Source organism: Hyla sarda, chromosome 4, assembly GCF_029499605.1.
Source record: "Hyla sarda isolate aHylSar1 chromosome 4, aHylSar1.hap1, whole genome shotgun sequence".
Taxonomy (NCBI): Eukaryota; Metazoa; Chordata; class Amphibia; order Anura; family Hylidae; genus Hyla; species Hyla sarda.
In genome coordinates, this window is record NC_079192.1 from 14517934 (window position 1) to 14539934 (window position 22001).

Below are 22001 nucleotides of genomic sequence, written 5' to 3' on the forward strand. Positions count from 1 at the left end.
ATTTTGTGCGGGCCTGTACTGTCTGTGCCCGGGATAAGACTCCTCGCCAGAAACCTGCCGGTCTACTTCATCCTCTGCCTGTCCCCGAACAGCCTTGGTCTCTGATTGGTATGGACTTTATTACAGACTTACCCCCATCCCGTGGTAACACCGTTGTTTGGGTGGTCGTTGATCGATTTTCCAAGATGGCACATTTTATTCCTCTTCCTGGTCTTCCTTCAGCGCCTCAGTTGGCAAAACAATTTTTTGTACACATTTTTCGTCTTCACGGTTTGCCCACCCAGATCGTCTCGGATAGAGGCGTCCAATTCGTGTCAAAATTCTGGAGGGCTCTCTGTAAACAACTCAAGATTAAATTAAACTTCTCTTCTGCTTATCATCCTCAATCCAATGGGCAAGTAGAAAGAATTAACCAGGTCCTGGGTGACTATTTACGGCATTTTGTTTCCTCCCGCCAGGATGACTGGGCAGATCTTCTACCATGGGCCGAATTCTCGTACAACTTCAGAGTCTCTGAATCCTCTTCCAAATCCCCATTTTTCGTGGTGTACGGCCGTCACCCTCTTCCCCCCCTCCCTACTCCCTTGCCCTCTGGTTTGCCCGCTGTGGATGAAATAACTCGTGATCTTTCCACCATATGGAAAGAGACCCAAAATTCTCTCTTACAGGCTTCATCTCGCATGAAAAAATTTGCCGATAAGAAAAGAAGAGCTCCCCCCATTTTTTCTCCTGGAGACAAGGTATGGCTCTCCGCTAAATATGTCCGCTTCCGTGTCCCCAGTTACAAATTGGGACCACGCTATCTTGGTCCTTTCAAAATTTTGTCCCAGATTAATCCTGTCTCTTACAAACTTCTTCTTCCTCCTTCTCTTCGTATTCCTAATGCCTTTCATGTCTCTCTTCTTAAACCACTCATCATCAACCGTTTCTCTCCCAAACTTGTTTCTCCCACTCCTGTTTCCGGCTCTTCGGACATCTTCTCCGTAAAGGAGATACTGGCCTCCAAGAAGGTCAGAGGGAAAACCTTTTTTTTGGTCGATTGGGAGGGCTGTGGTCCCGAAGAGAGATCCTGGGAACCTGAGGACAATATCCTAGACAAAAGTCTGGTCCTCAGGTTCTCAGGCTCTAAGAAGAGGGGGAGACCCAAGGGGGGGGTACTGTTACGCCGAGCGCTCCGGGTCCCCGCTCCTCCCCGGAGCGCTCGCTACACCCTCGCTACTGCAGCGCCCCGGTCAGATCCACTGACCGGGTGCGCTGCGATACCGCCTCCAGCCGGGATGCGATTCGCGATGCGGGTGGCGCCCGCTCGCGATGCGCACCCCGGCTCCCGTACCTGACTCGCTCTCCGTCGGTCCTGTCCCGGCGCGCGCGGCCCCGCTCCCTAGGGCGCGCGCGCGCCGGGTCTCTGCGATTTAAAGGGCCACTGCGCCACTGATTGGTGCAGTGGTTCTAATTAGTGTGTTCACCTGTGCACTCCCTATTTATACCTCACTTCCCCTGCACTCCCTCGCCGGATCTTGTTGCCATCGTGCCTAGTGAAAGCGTTCCCTTGTGTGTTCCTAGCCTGTGTTCCAGACCTCCTGCCGTTGCCCCTGACTACGATCCTTGCTGCCTGCCCCGACCTTCTGCTACGTCCGACCTTGCTTTTGTCTACTCCCTTGTACCGCGCCTATCTTCAGCAGTCAGAGAGGTTGAGCCGTTGCTAGTGGATACGACCTGGTCACTACCGCCGCAGCAAGACCATCCCGCTTTGCGGCGGGCTCTGGTGAATACCAGTAGTGACTTAGAACCGGTCCACTAGCACGGTCCACGCCAATCCCTCTCTGGCACAGAGGATCCACCTCCTGCCAGCCGGCATCGTGACAATTTTTTGCACATCTGACCACTTTCACATGCTTTTACCTTTCATTCTGATTCCGAGATTGTTTTTTTTTTTTTTTACATATTCTACTTTATGCTAGAGGTAAATTTTGTCGATACTTGCATAATTTCTCAGTGAAAAATTCCAAAATTTTATTAAAAAATAGAAAATTTTGCATTTTTCTAACTTTGAAGCTCTCTGCTTGTAAGGAAAATGAATATTCCAAATAAATTATATTTTGATTCACATATACAATATGTCTACTTTATGTTTGCCTCATAAAGTTATGTTTTTACTTTTGGAAGACATCAGATGGCTTCAAAGTTCAGCAGCAATTTTCCAATTTTTGATAAAACATAAAATTCACTGTTATCCAGAGTCCTAAATAAACAGACGGTAGACACTGGGGCGCCTCGGATATTGTCAATCCAGTTAGGCGTCTAGCAATAGTCTCCATGTGCATACCCGCTTGGTTGCGGGGAGCCGTACAGTCCCTGTCGGCTTCTACGGTGCACAGTGCACCACTGATAAGTAGGGCTCATCTTGTATAGAAAAATACCCTATCTGTCCCTGAGGAGGTCATAGATGGTGACCGAAACGCGTTGGACATTAAGGGGAATAACTGATGATACAAATGAACAATACATAACACTCTGGGTTATTTAACAGTGTGTATTTATTGTGTCTTTCATGGTGGGGAGACATCATCAGATCTACCCCACACTGTACATTCACATATAATTGTATTCTTTTAAGATTACAAGATTAAAAGTTAAGTTGTAGTCACTCCCCCCCCTACTTCATAATTTATTTGATTGGGAGATACCCTAAATTCTCTGAATTACTATATGGCTTCCAAGTAGAGCTGCAATTTTCAAAAATGTCATGAAAATTGCTAAATCTGAAGGGACAGATGTTACAGAACTACAGCTCCCAGCATGCCTGGGTGGTCTAGGCATGCTGAGAGATGTAGTTTGGCAACATCTGGAGGGCTACCGTTTGGGCACCACTGTAACAGTGTGTGACCCTCCAGATTTTGCAAAACTACAAGGCCCAGTATGCCCAGACAGCCTTTGGCTGTCTGGGCATGCTGGGAGTTGTAGTTCGGCCTTCCTAGTGGTTGCCACAGTAAAGATCGTTTTACTTTCACTTTCAATCCCCCCCCACCGTCGCTTCCCTACCTGAGCCAGGATCCAGCAGTCTCCAGCGAAGATCAGGGGGTCCCCAGGCATCTTCCTTGCAGGTACCCGGCCTCCATCTTCTGTCCATGTTCCCCTCGAAATCCAGGGGTGGGCAGAACGGGGGGGTTGCCATGGCAACCCACTGTCCTGCTCTGCCATTGGTCGGAATCAGTTCTGACCAATGGCAGGGGATAGGAGGAGATCGCAGCACTGCGACCTCACTATTAGCCCTCAGGATGATCCGAGACAGAGACAGCCCCGCTCATCGCTATTTTCCGGGTGATCGGGTCTGCAGAGACCCGATCAGCCTGGAATAGCAGAAAATCGCATGTCTGAATTGACATGCAATTTTCTGCGATCGCCGACATGGGGGGGCGATGTGCCGGGGTGCCTGCTGGCATCCCGGTCCGGTCCCCAACCGGCTAGCGGCGGGGACCGGAATTCCCACGGGCGTATGCATATGCCCCACGTCCTTAAGGACTCGGGATGCCGGGCGTATGCATACGCCCGGCGTCCTGAACAGATTTGTAAATTACTTCTATTAAAAAAATCTTAATCCTTCCAATACATTTTATGGGCTGTATACTACAGAAGAAATGTTTTACTTTTTGGATTTCCCTTCTGTCATGACCACAGTGCTCTCTTCTGACCTCTCTGTCCATTTTAGGAACTGTCCAGAGCAGCATATGTTTGCTATGGGGATTTTCTCCTGCTCTGGACAGTTCCAAAAATGGACAGCAGAGGTCAGCAGAGGTCAGCAGAGAGCACTGTAGTCATGATGTCAGCAGAGAGATCCAAAAAGAGAAGCATTTCCTCTGTAGTATACAGCCCCTAAAAAGTACTGGAAGGATTAAGATTTTTTTAATAGAAGTAATTTACAAATCTGTTTAACTTTCTGGCACCACTTGATTTAAAAAAAAAGTTTTCCACGGGAGTACCCCTTTAATGAACGGAATTCAATGGATACGACTTGGTGCGCAGATTTGTACGATTTCAAAGTAAAAAATCGTGAGAAGAAGAAGGATGGTAAAATCGTGATGTGAATGCTCCCTTATACTTATTTTAGATACACCAGATATAAGGGCTTCTTGTTTGTCCACAGTCTGTGATGTCCATGGTGGTTTCTACTAACCTGGCCCATAACGTGCGGAGTAATCTTCTTGAGAAAACCGCCGGTGATCCATTTAAAACTCCACCTGTGAAAAAGGGGGAGGGGTGCACAGCTAAAGAGGGTGCCATTTCCCCCTGAAGTGTACATACAAGAAAAAAGAAAGATAGCCGGCACAACAGCCTAATACACAGGTGCACACTGCTGTGGCAGATACAGAGTATACAAAAAAAGAGGATTGCAGCAGCACACATTGGTCAAAAAATTGAGGCTCTTAGCGCACTTTTTGATCAAAACGTGTCCCCCATCCAGCATGTCACCCAGTCAGAGGCTATATGCCCAGCAGAGGTGAGTGGATAGTTGAGCGTTAGGCTCAGAATTTGTGCTAGGGTCCCATCCTAAATGAGGCCACCTCCCCGTGGTGGATGGGGGGACACGTTTTGATCAAAAAGTGCGCTAAGAGCCTAAATTTTTTGACCAATGTGTGCTGCTGCAATCCTCTTTTTTTGTATAATATATATATATATATATATATATATATATAATTTATAATATATATATATATATATATATATATATATATATATACGGTGTGTGTGTGTGTGTGTGTATATATATATATATATATATATACACGGTATATATATATATATATATATATATGGTATATAAATACGGTTTATATATGGTATATATAGTATATATATATATATATATATATATATATATATACACACACACAGTATATATATATATATATATATATATATACACACACACAGTATATATATATATATATTTTTTGTTATTTCTGTATACAGCATAATAGATCTATATAATAATTGTATTTACAGAGAAGCCTACACTTTAATCCCTTCAACACTATTGCCAAGTTATTCAATGTGCTGCCCAGAGAGCCTTGAAATCTCAGTGATAAAGCTCTCCTATTACGGCGCCCCCTAGTGGTAGACTATATATGTAGCAGGTCTCGTTGAGGTCTCCTCCCGTTCCTTCCTTATGATCCTCATCAGCACAGAGTGTTGTCTCTGAAGTGTCATTTAGGGGTACTCCACTGCCACAGAATTCAGAACATTTAGTTCCGAACGCTGGGTGTGGGCTGCAGGGTTGTGATGTCATGGCCACGCCCCCTCAATGCAAGTCTATGGGAGGGGGCGTACGCGTATGAGGGCTCATTTTTGGCGCCATGTTCTGAAGTTTTTATCTGTACCATTTTTGCATTGATCGGACTTTTTGATGGTTTTTTTCCCCATTTTTTTATGATATAAAAAGTGACCATAAATACGCTATTTTGAACTTTGGAATTTTTTGGCGCGTACGCCATTGACCATGCGGTTTAATTAACGATATATTTTTATAGTTTGGACATTTACGCATGTGGTGATATCACATATGTTTATTTACACAGTTTTTTTTATGGGAAAAGGGGGGTGATTCAAACTTTTATTAGGGGAGGGGTTAAATAATCTTTATTAACTTTTTTTCTCACTTTTTTTTCCAGTGTTATAGCTCCCATAAGGACCTATAACACTGCACACGCTGATCTCTTATACTGATCATTGTTATCCCATAGGAACCTATAACACTGCACACACTGATATCTTATACTGATCATTGTTATCCCATAGGGACCTATAACACTGCACACACTGATCTCTTATACTGATCATTGTTATCCCATAGGGACCTATAACACTGCACACACTGATCTCTTATACTGATCATTGTTATCCCATAGGGACCTATAACACTGCACATACTGATCTTTTACATTGATCATTGTTATCCCATAGGGGGCTATAACACTGCACACACTGATCTTTTACATTGATCATTGTTATCCCATAGGGACCTATAACACTGCACACACTGATCTTTTACATTGATCATTGTTATCCCATAGGGACCTATAACACTGCACACACTGATCTTTCACCCTGATCATTGTTATCCCATAGGGGCCTATAACACTGCACACACTGATCTTTACATTGATCATTGTTATCCCATAGGGTACTATGACACTGCACACACTGATCTTTTACCCTGATCATTGTTATCCCATAGGGGACTATAACGCTGCACACACTGATCTTTTACATTGATCATTGTTATCCCATAGGGGACTATAACGCTGCACACACTGATCTTTTACATTGATCATTGTTATCCCATAGGGACCTATAACACTGCACACACTGATCTTTTACATTGATCATTGTTATCCCATAGGGGACTATAGCACTGTACACACTGATCTTTTACCCTGATCCCTGCAAAGCCATAGATTTGCACGGATCAGCGTAATAGGGGGCTGATTGCTCAAGCCTGTAGCTCAGGCTTGGAGTAATCAAACGCTGATCGGATGCGACAGAGATAGGTGAGGGGACCTCTGCTCGCGTCCTAGCTGATCGGGACACTGCGATTTTATCGCGATAGTCCTGATCAGCCCGACTAAGCTGCCGGGAAGCTTTTACTTTTGTTTTGGATGCGGTGATCAACTCTGAAGGGTTAATAGCGCGCGGCACAATGATCTGTGCCATGCGCTATTAGACCAGGGTCCCGGCTATCATTAGCAGCAGGGACCGACCTGGTATGATGCGGGGTCATCGCGTGACCCTGTTTTAAACACTGGGACCGTGGGCAGGGCGTATAGGTACACCCTGCGTCCTTAAGAGGTTAAAGGGGTATTCCTGTGCTCCAGCGTTCTGAACGCCGGAGTCCGTGACGTCACGGCCACGCCACCCTGGTGATTTAACGCCACACCCCCTCCATTCATGTCTATGGGAGGGGGCGTGTCATCCGACACGCCCCCTTCCATAGACATGAATGGAGGGGGCGCGGCATGATGTCACAAGGGGACGAGGCCGTGACTTAATGACCACTGCCGCAGAAATGCCGAGTGCTGCGGGAGATCACAGGGGGCCCCGTGATCAGACATCTTATCTCCTATCCTTTTGGATAGAGAACAAGATGTCTGGCGGCGGAGTACCCCTTTAACTATATACCTCTGCAGACATCCTCGGATACATACTGCCATCTAGTGGCCACCAATACACATTTAATACGGTTCTGCTCAGATTTCTCTTGACTGTGACTTCTTCCTGCAGAGTCCGATTCATCGCATCAGCAAGAAGAAAGGAGCAATAGCCGAGAGGACGGAGGAGCCTTGTCTGCCATGTCTACTGTTACTGATCTGACAACCACCGGTGTTTATGGAAAATAAATGATTATATTTTATGTTCTAAACTGATCAACAGATGTATTATAACATATATATTCTAATATATAAACCATATATATAATGTGATTAGTGATGAGCGGCAAAGGCCATATTCGAATTCGTGATATTTTGCGAATATCTGGACGAATATTCATCATATATTCGCGAAATTCGCATATTCGTTATATAAATTTTTTTTCTATGCGCATTTGCGAAAATCGATGCGCGTATGTGAATATTCCCGAATATTAAGCCCTCCCTTTAATGGTACAGGGAACTAATGGGCTAGTGCATTAACTCTGTGACCATTGAAACCAATAGGTCCCTTGTGGTCTATGGGGATCTCACGGCATGTAAAACTGTAAGATAAGCAGGAGGGTCTCGGTAGTACAGTGGATGGGAGACCGTGCGGTGGTTCGAGTGGTGGGACGGAGTGTTACAGTGTTGTGGGTAAACTTTACTTTCCTGGAAAAGCTGCTGAGTTGCCCATAGCAACCAATTAAATCGCTTCTTTCATTTTTCACAAGGCCTCTGCAAAATGAAAGAAGCGATCTGATTGGTTGCTGTGGGCAACTGCACCACTCTTCCTCTACACTGGTTTTCCTCTTCCTCTCCCCATAGAGGGAGATTTATCAAAACCTGTCCAGAGGAAAAGTTTCTGAGTTGCCCATAGCAACCAATCAGATCACTTCTTTCATTTTTTGAAAGGGCCTCTGAAAAATGAAGAAAGCAATCTGTACTGGCAACCTTTACTCTGCACAGGTATTGATAAATATCCCATTATGTTCCTTAACCCCTTAAGGACGCAGCCCATTTGGGCCTTAAGGACGCAGACAATTTTATTTTTATGTTTTTGATTTTTCCTCCTCGCCTTCAAAAAATCATAGCTCTTTTATATTTTCATCCACAGACTAGTATGGGGACTTGTTTTTTGCGCGACCAGTTGTCCTTTGTAATGACATAACTCATTATATCATAAAATGTATGGCGCAACCAAAAAAATACTATTTGTATGGGGAAATTAAAAAGAAAACCGCAATTTTGTCAATTTTGGAAGGTTTCGTTTTCACGCCGTACAATTTACGGTAAAAATGACATGTGTTATTTATTCTTTGGGTCAATACGATTAAAATGATACCCATGATACCATATTTTTCTATTACTGTTCCGCTTAAAAAAAAAATCACAAACTTTTTAACCAAATTAGTACTTTTAAAATCCCCCATTTTGAAGACCTATAACTTTTTCATTTTTCCGTATAAGCGGCGGTATGAGGGCTCATTTTTTGCACCGTGATCTGTACTTTTTATTGATACCATATTTGCTTATATAAAACTTTTGATACATTATTTATTAATTTTTTTGGGAATAAAATGTTATATAAAAAGCATCTATTTTTTTTTTTTTTTTTTACGTTCACGTCGTTCACAGTACGGTATTATTAACATTTTATTTTAATAGTTCAGATATTTACGCACGCGGTGATGCCAAATATGTATATAAAATATTTTTTTAACACTTTTTGGGGGTGAAATAGGGAAAATGGGACAATTTACATTTTTATTGGGGGAGGGGGTTTTTCACTTTTTTTTTTACTTTTACTTTTATGTTTACACTTTAACAGTCCCCATAGCGGACTATTTATAGCAATCATTCGATTGCTAATCCTGTTCAGTGCTATGTATAGGACATAGCACTGATCAAGGTTATCGGTCATCATCTGTTCTGGTCTTCGGGAAGGCAGCGGAGGCAGGTGAGGGGACCTCCGTATGCCGCGCAGGATGATCGGATCGCCGCGTGCGATCATCCATTTAAGTGACCGCAATGCTGTAGATGCCGTGATCTGTATTGATCAAGGCATCTGAGGGGTTAATGGCGGACATCCGCGGGATCGCGGGTGTCCGCCATTACCGGCGGGTCCCTGACTGCGATCACAGCCAGGACCTGCCGCGCATGATCCGGGCATCGCTCCGATGCCCGCAGTTATGCTTAGGACGTAAATGTACGTCCTGGTGCTTTAAGTACCACCTCACCAGGACGTACATTTATGTCCTTTGTCGTTAAGGGGTTAACCTCCCATTCATTCATACCCAGCCTTACACATTACATCCAATTTTAATTAACCCCAATACCCATATTTGGTACCCCATTAACCTAGTTCCCACTGTTCAAACACTCAGTTAATTGCCAACTGACCTAGTTCCCACGGTTCAAAGGCTTTCTTAATTACCAATTGACCTACATTTGTCAATCACGAGTAAAAAAGTTAAACCACAACACTGTAACACTCCTCCCCACCTCAGGACTCGAACCACCGGAGACCATCCTGCTTATCTTACAGTTTTACATACCGTGAGATCCCCATAGACCACAATGGGCCAATTGAATTAAATGGGCAAAAAAAATCACAGAGTTAATGCACTATTCTACCCCATTAGTTCCCTATACCATTAAAGAAGGGAGAGCTCAATATTCGCGAATATGCGAAGAGCAGAGAGGGATGATCAGTGATCACTGTGATGTGTACTGTGAACAAAAAATAAATAAATAAATAAATTAAAAAAGCGAATATTCTTAATTGCGAATATATAGTGCTATATTCGCGAATATGCGAAATTCGCGATAAAAATTTGAATTGCGAATATTTGCGAGCAACACTAAATGTGATGACTCGCTCTTGCATACAGGTGCGGTTGCAGTATAGAGGCAAGGAAACAGTACTTTTCAAATCAAAGTTCCGTGTTTTATTCACATTTGGCACACAGCAAACAGTCTTTATATGCAAAACCAAGGAAAATGTAACAAAAGTCCACCTGTATTCCTTAGGTGTTAGTTCACACCTGAGACCATGCCATGCGGCATCAAGCAAGTCTTTTCCAGGCCTCCAGGCAGGCTGCTCACCAGCTTCCAAACTCTCAGGGAAGAACACCACTCTCAGCTCTCTGGCAGTGTGAGCTGCAACTAGCAAAATCCCCCTCAGCTGGTGAAGCATGCTGCCTTTAAGACCAACAAAAGGCTGCCTGGATTGTGGGGAATGGCCCCCTCCCTACACTTGACCATTCCCAGTGAGAGCCGTCCCGGATTGGCCTTTCAGCCATACTACGGCCTCATTGTCAGTCTGCATCGCAACACAGACACTGAATAAATACCGACTCTTACTTCACCAAGGCCAGGAGCCTTGGTGACACATATCGCCCATCAACCACCATGTCTTTCACCTTCTCACAATATATATACACATATATATATAAATCTCTTTGAGCTGACCACCCACATTTGATTCCCATATCATTCCTAGTCCCGGGCAAGGCTCCAATCTTATTCCTGGCCCCCAGCAGTATGCCTATCATATTCCTAGTCCTCAGCATGACTCCCATCTCATTCCAAGTCTCCAGAATTGCTTCCATCTTATTCCTAGTCCCCAGCATGGCTCCTATCTTATTTCTGGTCCCTGGCATGACTCCAATCTCATTCCTGGTCTGCAGCATGGCTCACATTTTATTACAAGGACCCAGCATGGCTCCCATCTCATTCCTAGTCCTCAGCATGACTTCCATCTCATTCCTAGTACCCAGCAGGGCTTCCATCTCATTCCTAGTCCCCAGCATGGTTCCCATCTCATTGCTAGTCCCCAGCATGGCTTTCATCTCATTCCTAGTCCCCAGCATGGCTCCAATCTAATTCTTAGTTCTCAGCATGGCCCCCATCTTATTTCTGCTCTACATCATGGACCCAATCTCATTTCTAATCCACAACAAGGCTTCCCATTTTATTCCTAGTCCCCAACATGGCTCCCATTTTATCCCATGCCCCCAGCATGGGGCCTATCTCATTCCTAGTACCTAGCATGGCTCTCATCTCATTTCTAGTCCCCAGCATGGCTCCAATCAATTCCTAGTTCTCAGCATGGCTCCCATCTAATTCCTGCTCTACTACATGGCCCCCATCTCATTTCTAATCCCCAACATAGTTCCCATTTTATTCATGGCCCCCAGCATGGGGCCTCTCTCATTCCCAGGCTCCAGCATTGCTCCCATCTCATTACTAGACCCCAGCATTGCTCCCATCTCATTCCTAGTCCACAGCATGGCTCCCATCGAGTTCCTGGCCCCCAGCATTACTCCCATCTCATTCCTAGTTCCCAGCATTGCTCCCATCTCATTCCTAGTCCCCAGCATGGCTCCAATCAATTCCTAGTTCTCAGCATGGCTCCCATCTCATTCCTGCTCTACAACATGGCCCCATCTCATTTCTAATCCCCAACATAGTTCCCATTTTATTCATGGCCCCCAGCATTAGGCCTCTCTCATTCCCAGGCTCCAGCATTGCTCCCATCTCATTCCTAGTCCCCAGCATGGCTCCCATCTCATTCCTAGTCCCCAGCATTGCTCCCATCTCATTCTTAGTCCACAGCATGGCTCTCTATCTAGTTCCTGGTCCCCAGCATGGCTCCCATCTCATTCCTAGTCCTTAGTATGTCTTCCATCTCATTCCTAGTCCCCAGCATGGCTCCCATCTTATTGCTAGTCCCTAGCATGTCTTCCATCTCATTCCTAGTCCACAGCATGGCTTCCATCTAGTTCCTGCCCCCCAGCACGGCTCCCATCTCATTCCCCAGGATGGCTTCCCATTTTATAGGGCTTTATTTGCAGCTTACACTTTTCATTAGTGCCATTAATTTGCTCAGTGCTGCATCTCAGGATGTGTACAGAGGCACAGAAGTGCAGGATCCCCTTAAACGGTTTGCAGTGTATGGCAGACACCATTGACCAGTGTGCCTCCAGCTGTTGCAAAACTACCACTCTCAGCATACCTGGAAATCAATGTAGTAGCTGGCACAGAGAAGTCTAATGTTCAGAAGTATTCTCTCCTACAATACGTTGTGGGTCCACATTTAGCTGCATTTACAAGTGTCAGAATATTAGGGTATTTCTCTATTATCTCTGCTCATCCAGACACTGGGATTTTGCCAATTCTTGTAGGCAAAACTGCTTCACCATTGGATTGAGGCCTGGGACATTCCTGTGTAGTTTCCGCCATATGTTTTGGGCCATTGTCCTCTTGGAAGGTTTTGGAGTAACAGCAAGAGTTGGGATAGTATCAGACGTTGCGTTCTCCATGATGGGGCAGAGAAGCTGACATGATCTTCTTTGGTTCTCTAGACTGGTTTTCTTCTGTGGCGATGGATTTTTTGACCACTCTCATTCTTCTCTGTGATGTGTATGGCTTATAGTGTCTTTGGAACGGATACTGTTCACTTTGGATCCTTTGGATATATTTGGTGTCTTAGAGGAATCTCTGGTTGATGCCTCCTTGCCTAGTCTCTCCATTTTATATACTGTGGGGGGGGGGGGGGGTTGAATACTTTCACAAGGCGTGACATTGACACTTTGCTTACTTCCCGGTACTGGGCAGCACAGGCGTAACATTATATGAAGAATGTGACTCTTTCAGCAGGCGGTAGGAAGGGTTGAAGTTTACAGGCAGATAAACCCCGGTGTCATTCACATAGGAATCACATATCTGAGCAGATGGAGCTTTTTCTACCTCAGTGGATCAGTCACCTGGGGCACCTGGTTCTCTCCTACCTGGTCCTCAAACAATTATGGAAAGTCCTAAACGGAATCAGAGTTCATATCATCTCCAGGGTGTGGAGGACTGACCTGAAAAAGTATGGCGGCTGGGCAGGTAAGTTGTGGTCCTGCAGAGAAATGTCCAGAACATTCATGGATTCTCCCTAGAGTAGTAACTGGGTGTTGAGGCGGAACTGCTGTAGGTTAAATTCAGAAGACTACTTAGAAATCCTAAAAGAAAACCTGCTGCAGTCCACAAGAGACCTGTTACTCTTAAACCAAGGATTTACACATTACAACTGATTAAAATGTTAAAGTGTACCTTTGGTGGAAAGATGATATTAGTGGTCTTGGTGTTGTTATTGAGTCCCCTCCATGGTGCACAGTTTTTTTTCTTATTCTATACATTATAGGGGCAGGACCAAAGCTGGGCTGATTGACAGCAGGACACCCACAGATACTTCCTTTCCCTTATCTGGCCAATCACAGCACTTGCTCCTCCCTAATATGCCATAACATAGTGGTGGAGAAAGTGCATTGGACTGAGAAAAATAGTACTGTACCGGGATGGGGATTTACACAGTACATTACGATAGATGGCATGAGAGGGGGCATAAGAGTTACAGATACACTGGGTTGGGAAGGTGCTGAAAGAAACAGCAGCAGTAAGATCACAGCAAGGAAGGGGTTACAATAAACACTGAATTGCTACTGTTGCTGCTGAGTAGGTAAAGGTAGGGGGACGGGGGGGATTACACACCAGCACTTGAAATACAGCAGTGTTACATAAGGGACAAATGCCCAGAACTTTGTGGAGCCTCAGAAATTAGAAGAAAGCATTGATTTACCTTTGAGGAACAATGAAGATCATCCTCAGGAGGCAGACTGGATCAGCTTTTGAGTACACAGCCCAGGTTTTCTTATGCTCTCTCTCACTCCTACACAGAGTAAATGGTAAACCCCACCCCTACTTCCAGTAATTTGTCCTGATCTAGCTGTTACTAGAGACAGAATTCCCCTGACAACAAGCAGTGGACAGCAAAGAAGTGAGATACCTAGTGGCCAAAACTTTAGAGCTGTTTTTATGGATTAAGGAGTCATTTGTGGTGAATGAAGTGATTTAAAAATATGTTCAGAATCCCATTTGCTATTACAAGGAGGGACATCCAGGGACAGGAGTTTAAACTTCGATCAGGTTGAAAATGTGTCCGTCTTAAAGGAACGTCAATAATTAAGCATGTGTTGAATTGTAGACATTTGGTGTCACTAGTGTCTTTCCATCTACCGTGTGAACCTTTCTTTAAAGGGGTATTTTGGCTTTATACATCTTATACCCTATGAAAAGGATAGAGGATAAGATGTATGATCGCAGGGGTCCCGCTGCTGCCCCCCCCCCCCCTGCAATCTCGGTGCAGCCCCGGCATTCTGTGTCAGGCACTGCCTCTGAGGCAGGGATGTGATGCCACGGCCACGCCCCCTAGGGACGCCACCCCCCCTCCATTAATGTCTATGGGAGGGGGCTTGATGGCCATCATGCCCCCTCCCATAGACATGAATGGAGGGGGCGTGGCCATGACATTACATCCCCATCTCTGAGGCAGCACCTGGCACAGAATCCAGGGGGCTGCACCGAGATCATACATCTTATCCACTGTCCTTTGGATAGGGGATAAGATGTATAAAGCCAGAATACCCCTTTAAGGTCCAGTGTATGGTTATGTGAACAGTTTCTTCAGCTCATATTGAACCTGAACGATTCTTCCTGATTCTTTTTTGTTACCTCTGCCCTGTAACTCGTGGACTGTTATCAGCTCCTCCGTCTTCTGCGCACCAACCTATCCATATGTATACATCTAAAAGGAGCCGAGGGGTAAAGTCCATGGTTTGGGTTAATGAATGATCAGTGGAATTCCCAATGGTCTGTCTGAATGTATGACCTATACCTAGACGGTAACTTCTTGCAATCTAGGCTTGTTGCCACCAAGCTTCCATTTCTTTTTTTTAAATGAACAATAAAATCTCCTAGGTATAGACAGGATACACGGGCGCTCAACCACCAGGTAACAGGATAAAAACGTTTATTCACCCATAACTGCATTATGGGTGAATAAACGTTTTTATCCTGTTACCTGGTGGTTGAGCGCCCGTGTATCCTGTCTATACCTAGGAGATTTTATTGTTCATTTATTGCATTTGATGAGACGTGGAGTGGCTGCCGACACCTCAACTATATTTTATACCTTGATCCATTGTTGCACTTGGTGGAGTGTAACCCTTTGTGGTAAGGGCAATATCCACCTGTATGATCCTTTCTGTATAACAAACGGTATCACACTATGGAGCGCTGTCTGCTTTCTGTCTTAATTTCTTTTTTTTGGTAGGGCTCTGACGACCTTAACACATTTAGTATCAATATTACGGCATTAATCCGGACAAGCCCCCAAACTTAGGTTAACGTGGGATTCCAGGGTGGTTTAAGTTTCATTGACTTGACCCATTGGAAGTCCAAATTATTGGGTTGTAACCTGGATGTTAAAATGTGGTGTCACCCTACAAGGTAAGCTGACCTATGTGTCCTGACCTTTGGAATGAGAGTTGTGAGGGACTGACCAGGGACCTCTCAGTACCCCCCTTCGCCAAGAGCGATTTCTCCTTCCCGACGACAAGCCCCAGCCTACCACAGGCAAGATCTCTAGAGAATATCGCATCCCTTATCCAAAGAGCCAGGCAACACCAGTCTTCAGGTATAAAAATCAATCCCTCTTTATTCAAGAACCAGTGTCTCCTCTACACAACAATGGTAATAGCATGTAATCGTGGGTCGTCTGCTGCCCTCCGATAGGTATATGGCAATAGAGGATTGGCTTCAAAGGAACCCGGCTCAACGGCGCTGATCGACCACACAGGTGTACAGGTAAAAGAGGATTTATTGACCGGAATGCAACACGTTTCGCTGTGCATGCGCAGCGAAACGCGTTGCATTCTGGTCAATAAATCCTCTTTTACCTGTACACCTGTGTGGTCCATCAGCGCCGTTGAGCCGGGTTCCTTTGAAGCCAATCCTCTATTGTGAAGAATGCGTCATGAAAACAGCAAATAAAAGGTATTTTAACCTGTTGGGGACAGAGGGCGTACCTGACCCCACTCCATCTATAACGCGGGGCCGGGACCCGTGACTAATAGTGCACTATTAACCCTTTAGACACGGCATTCGAAGTTGAACGCCGCGTCTAAAGTGAAAGCAAAACGTTGCAGGTTAGCTCAAGGGGCTGTTCGGGATAGCCGCGGCAAAATCGCGGCATGCCAAACAGCTCAAACACAGCAGGACGGTTCCTTACCTTGCTTCCTGTTGTCCGATTGCCGAATGACTGCTCAGTGCCTGAGATCAAGGCATGAGCAGTCAAGCGGCAGAATCATTGATCAATGTAAAAGATCAGTGTGTGCAGTGTTATGGCCCCTTATGGGAGCTATAACATTGCAAAAAGAAAGTGAAAAAAATAAAGTTAATAAAGGTCATTTAAGCCCTTCCCTAATAAAAGTTTGAATCACCCCCCTTTTCCCATAAAAAAAAAAAAAAAACAGTGTAAATAAAAATAAACATACGTGATATCGCTGCTTGCGGAAATGTTCGAATTATAAGACTATATCGTTAATTAAACCGCACGGTCAATGGCGTACACGCAAAAAATTCAAAAGTCCAAAATAGCGTATTTTTGGTCACTTTTTATATCATGAAAAATGAATGAAAAGCGATCAAAAAGTCTGATCAATACAAAAAAGATTTTTTCCAAAAGTACGACATAATCAAACTTATAAAAGTAGGGTATCATTTTAATCATTCAATTTTGTCGCACAATTATTTTTTTTCTGTTTCTCGGTAGATTTTTGGGTAAAATGACTGATGTCATTACAAAGTAGAATTGGTGGCGCAAAAAATAAGCCATCATATGGATTTTTAGGTGCAAAATTTAAAGGGTTATGATTTTTAAAAGGTAAGGAGGAAAAAACGAAAGTGCAAAAATGGAAAAACCCTCCGTCCCTAGGGGGGTTAATAAGATACAAAACAAGGAGCTTTATGTCACTGGACAACATTAACTGAGGGGCACTATCTGTGGAAATAGTGATGTCCTAAAGTCCATCAAAGTCCCGACCTTACTCGTGCCCGCCCCTGAAGCTAGTCGGAGTCCCGCTCAGTCACTCTTCCATAGTCACTCTGTCAGGCAACAATAGCGAAGGGGTAGGGTGACTCTAGGAACCGTCACAAGAGTCTTTAGCCAACTTTGTAGGGTAGGGATAAAAGGATCCTTAAGACTTGAATCGGGGGTCTACATAGCCACATGAGCTATATGGCCTCCTTTAGAATACAATCCCTTGTATGATGGTAGATATGTGGTGGGGACACTTTAATCTTGGTCTTGTGTCAGATCCACTCTCATAATATTGCATGCTTACTAAGTTTCAAAAACGGTGCACAGAGATGGCCATCAATTGGTTGACATGAAGGACTGATATAGTCCTTGCTCATATAGATGGGAAGATCCTTTGTTCTCTGGGGATATGATCGTGGGGGCATCAAATATCAGTTTACAACAAACCCACATAGTTTGTATAGATTTATGCCAAGTGTAACTGGACAGGGAACAAATTTACTGCATGGTCCAACTGAGATTAATCCAACCAAGGACCCAAGCTCTGCATGAGTCCCATTCAGGTCCAAGACCCCCTCACATTTTTGTACTGCGTTATTTTCTTATTTTTGCAGTGGTAACAGGAGCAACAGATGGAATTGGAAAGGCCTACGTTGAGGAGGTCCGTGGACACCAGTCTGTCTATATATAGTATATATGTCACTTGTATGTCTTCATACACCTGTGTCCTCTCCATAGTTGGCCAAAAGGGGCTTTGATGTCGTCCTTATCAGTCGGACTCTGGAGAAGCTGAAAAATGTTGCAAAGGGAATAGGTAAGAGATGATTCTGGACAAGAAACCTACAGGTGTGACTTCTAGAAATGCAAGATGACCCATGATCCTGATGGGGAACACTGTCTCAAGGAAGTGTCCAGATACAGAGAGGTTAAATGGGTACTCCGGGGGAAATAAACCCATAGTCCATTATTTCCCTCTCACCAACCTATTTAATCATCTAAATATCATTCATTAGCAATATAGAGCAGTTTCCCCTCTTTGGTTGTCACTTACATGCAGGGAGAAAGGGAAATACATCATCCAGCCAGCCACTGTGTCTCTATCCAAGTCCCTCTCTGAAAGCAGCCTCCACCCTCTTGAAAGACACAGACCACGTGGCTTTTGCCCTGCACTGTTGTGTGATGCTTCCTTTAGCTGGGAAGTGTGTGCAGTCTCAGCCAATCAGACACTAAATTTCTCTCCTCACAGAGCAGGAGGGTGGGGCTGCTCTCAGAAAGGGAGTTGGATGGATAGCAGTGAGAGGAGAGCTGCAATGGCTTTTGGGAAATGTAGTATTCATGCTGCAGGATGGCAAAGAATATTAAACCGCAAGAGAAGACCACAGAGGCCACATATATAAGCAAGATTATTTACAGGGAACATATCCAGGTAGTTTAGTGGCTTTGAAGGCTTTTTGTTTTTCATATGTACTTGCCTGGAGTAATCCTTTAAAGATTCACACTGGCCAATTAATGGCCCATCATTGGCCCCATCACACATTGGCCAATCAATGTCCCATCATTGGCCCTATCACACACTGGCCCTACCACACAGAGCGAAATTGGTCTGTTCAGCCGATAATCACTTAGTTTTCTAGGCCACAAAGACATCAAGGTCTGTAGAGTAGACAGACATAGGGTTCATGAGGTCTCCAGATACTGGTTTTGTTGACTACATATGGCTGGAGGACAAGAAGCAGAACATTTCTTTCTACAACTTCCGTAAACCTCATTGACACTTACACACGTTTGTAACTTTCACAGAGCAGCAGACGGGACGGAAGACCAAAGTCATCCAGCTGGATTTCTCAGGAGGACCCGAAATTTACCCCAAGGTGGAGCAGGAGTTGAAGGATCTGGACATTGGCATCCTTGGTAGTACCACTGTAGTTTATCAGAGATTGCTTGGCTAGGGTGTGGACCGAAACTCAAACAGAGTCAGAAGTCAGAAACCACTAGACCATCTCTATAAGAATTAATGGCTTCCATCTGCCCAACTACCGGTCTCAAGACACTGGTCCACTGGGCATTAAAGACCTATGCGAATCTGAGTAAACATGCTTTTCAGAGACATAGTTATGGGGGGTGCAGAGGTAGCCGTTACACCCAGGCCATTGTACCAAACAATACACCAATATATGACACATGGTAGATGGGGGCCCTGCTACGGAAGAATGCTCAAGAGCTTCAGGCTTTTCTTTTATGCTGCATGTCAGTGTGACTCTGACATTCAGAGACCCAAATACACATGGAGCCGGCCTTGACTTTGATTAAAGCTGACAAAGGCAAAAGAGCTAAAACCTGGTAAAACCACTCAATAGCTGTCGGCCTTATGCTTGTTCAGTCAACAGCATTCACCCGATCCCCCATATACATGAATGCTTGAGATTGGCCAATGGAGAGAAGGGGAGTAGGAGTCCTCTGGTGGTGTTTTGTCTCCCCAATAACAAAAGGATTGGGTAGTTTAACTTAAAGGGGTACTCCGGTGGACAAAAAAAATGTTTCTTTTTTAAATCAACTGGTGCCAGAAAGTTAAACATATTTGTAAATTATTTCTATTAAAAAAAATCTTAATCCTTCCTGTATTTATTAGCTGCTGAATACTACAGAGGAAATTCTTTTCTTTTTGGAATGCTCTCTGATGACATCACGAACACACTGCTCTCTGCTGGCATTATTATAATAATAATAAGTCTTTATTTATTGCTGCCCTTAGTGGGATTTGAACCCAAGGCCCCAGCACTGCAAGGCAGCAGTGCTAACCACTAAGCCACCATGCAGCCCTTAGCATACATCTGCTATGCACGGTTGCTAAAATGGACAGAGATGTCAGCAGAGAGCACTGTGGTCATGACGTCATCAGTGTTCCAAAAAGAAAGGAAATTCCTATGTAGCATTCAGCAGCTAATAAGTACTGGAAGGATTAAGATTTTTTTATAGAAAAAATTTACAAATATGTTTAACTTTCTGGCACCAGTTGATTTAAAAAAGAAGAAAAAAATTATTTTTCCACCAGAGTACCCTTTTAAACATGACAATCCTTCTCTCCCTTAACATCAGGAGAGTATTCAGAGGCCTCCATACATGTTAGATGGTCGGCGGGTTTAGCGAAGACATATCTGATGTGTATGGGGATGAGCATATCACTCCGGCAATCAATGGGTGTGGGGTTGGTTGCTCTCTCATATGTTAAAAAATCAACACCAAAATTAACAGATTTCATTATTACCAACATGGGTTGTATATATGACTAATATTATATATAGCATCTTATGAACATCTTGAAAATGTCTTAAGTATATAGGCAAGTCCTGTCCCTGCCTCCCGACTCTCCTGTATATACCCACAAACCTGAGAAACACTCTCTATTTTACCCAGGGCCTTCTGTCCTGGGTGGCAAAACCTATAACTATAATGGTGGTCTCAAGTGTTTATTTTTGGATCTTCTGTTGCAGTCAACAATGTTGGGATGACCTACAGTGAGGTCCCTGTCACGCTTCTTAGTGTGCCTGATGCCAACGAGGTGAGTGATGGTGTGGGATGGACAGAGGGTGTAATTCTACCACCATGTTACAAAAGGCTTCAGAGGGTCAATTTCAGTGATCAACAATGTAGACAGCAGAAAAATACAGAGCACTCACCCGGTTACTTGGTTGAAAATTCCTTGATGCTTTATTTCATATTAGGATACATTCGTGCAGGGGAGCGGACAGGAGCAGTTTTGTGAGGGGTGGGTGGACAAAGGACCGTATCGTGTGGCTTTGCGCTTCGTCAGGCCCCTTGAGGACCGTATCGCACAGCATGGCACTTCGTCAGGCCCTTTGAGGACCGTATCACCCGGTATGGTGCTTCGTAAGGCCCCTTGAGGACCGTATTGCGCGGCATGGTGCTTCGTCAGGCCCCTTGTGGACCGTATCACGCTGCATGACGTTTCGTCAGGCCCCTTGAGGACCGTATCACGCTGCATGGCGCTTCGTCAGGCCCATTGAGGACCGTATCGCGGGGTCTGACGAAGCGCCTTGCCGCGCGATACAGTCCATTGTCCACCCACACCACCGCTCCCCTGCACAAATGTATTCGAATAGGAAATAAAGCATCAAGGAATTCAACCAAGTAACCGGGTGAGTGCTCCGTATTTTCTACTGTCTACACTGTTGAAGATTTCCTGCCTTTCAGGTGAGCGCCCAGGAAAGGTTATTCATTGTTGGATACGCAGCGAGATAGGACACTGTGGGTCCGAAATAGTGTAGTTACAGTGGTGCTGAGGTATCTGTTTGGTTTAGTAGTCAATTTCAGTGATCTTCCAGCTCTGAAAGCCTCAGGGTGATCGCAAGTTGGGGGTCACTGGTGCAGTGTGTCGGGCACTCCTAATAATTGTATCTTCATTGCTGATCAATGCAGGTAAAACTACTACCACACTGTCCTCTGTAGCTTCCCAACAAACCCCTTAAATCTACTATGCACTTGACTCCTACCATCTCTCCCTTTACACTTCCATTGCTTTACTTTCCATCTCTGGCCACTTTTCTGATCTCAAGACACCAGTCCAATGCAATCTGTACTGTATTGTGGTCAATGATGATGGTGCATGTCTACGCTGTCCTAGCGCTGAGGGATTTCAGTGGCGCCCAATGCAGATGGAATCTCCGCCCAGAATATTTCCAGGTGGAGATTCTGAAGTGTGAACGTACCCTCAGTCCTATGCATCCATTTTGTCTAAGTCATCTGAAGGTGAGGTGTATGGGTCAGATGTTATTAACCCCAAAAGGTTCGTGACGCCAGGGCGTGGTTTTCCTGGTAACCGCCTGAACGCTAGCACTGCTATCCCTAGGTTAGGCAGGGTAATAATAATC

General features: G+C 44.7%; 1 protein-coding gene across 1 annotated transcript in view; it reads left to right on the forward strand.

Moving 5' to 3' along the window:
• Positions 1-22001, forward strand: part of LOC130367271 (very-long-chain 3-oxoacyl-CoA reductase-B-like) — a 73404-nt gene that overhangs the window by 25340 nt on the left and 26063 nt on the right. The window contains exons 6-10 of the mRNA XM_056569676.1: positions 12904-13079; positions 17727-17773; positions 17851-17926; positions 18913-19023; positions 20604-20671. Of these exons, the coding sequence (XP_056425651.1) occupies positions 12904-13079; positions 17727-17773; positions 17851-17926; positions 18913-19023; positions 20604-20671 (478 nt within the window). The remainder of the gene's footprint in view (positions 1-12903; positions 13080-17726; positions 17774-17850; positions 17927-18912; positions 19024-20603; positions 20672-22001) is intronic.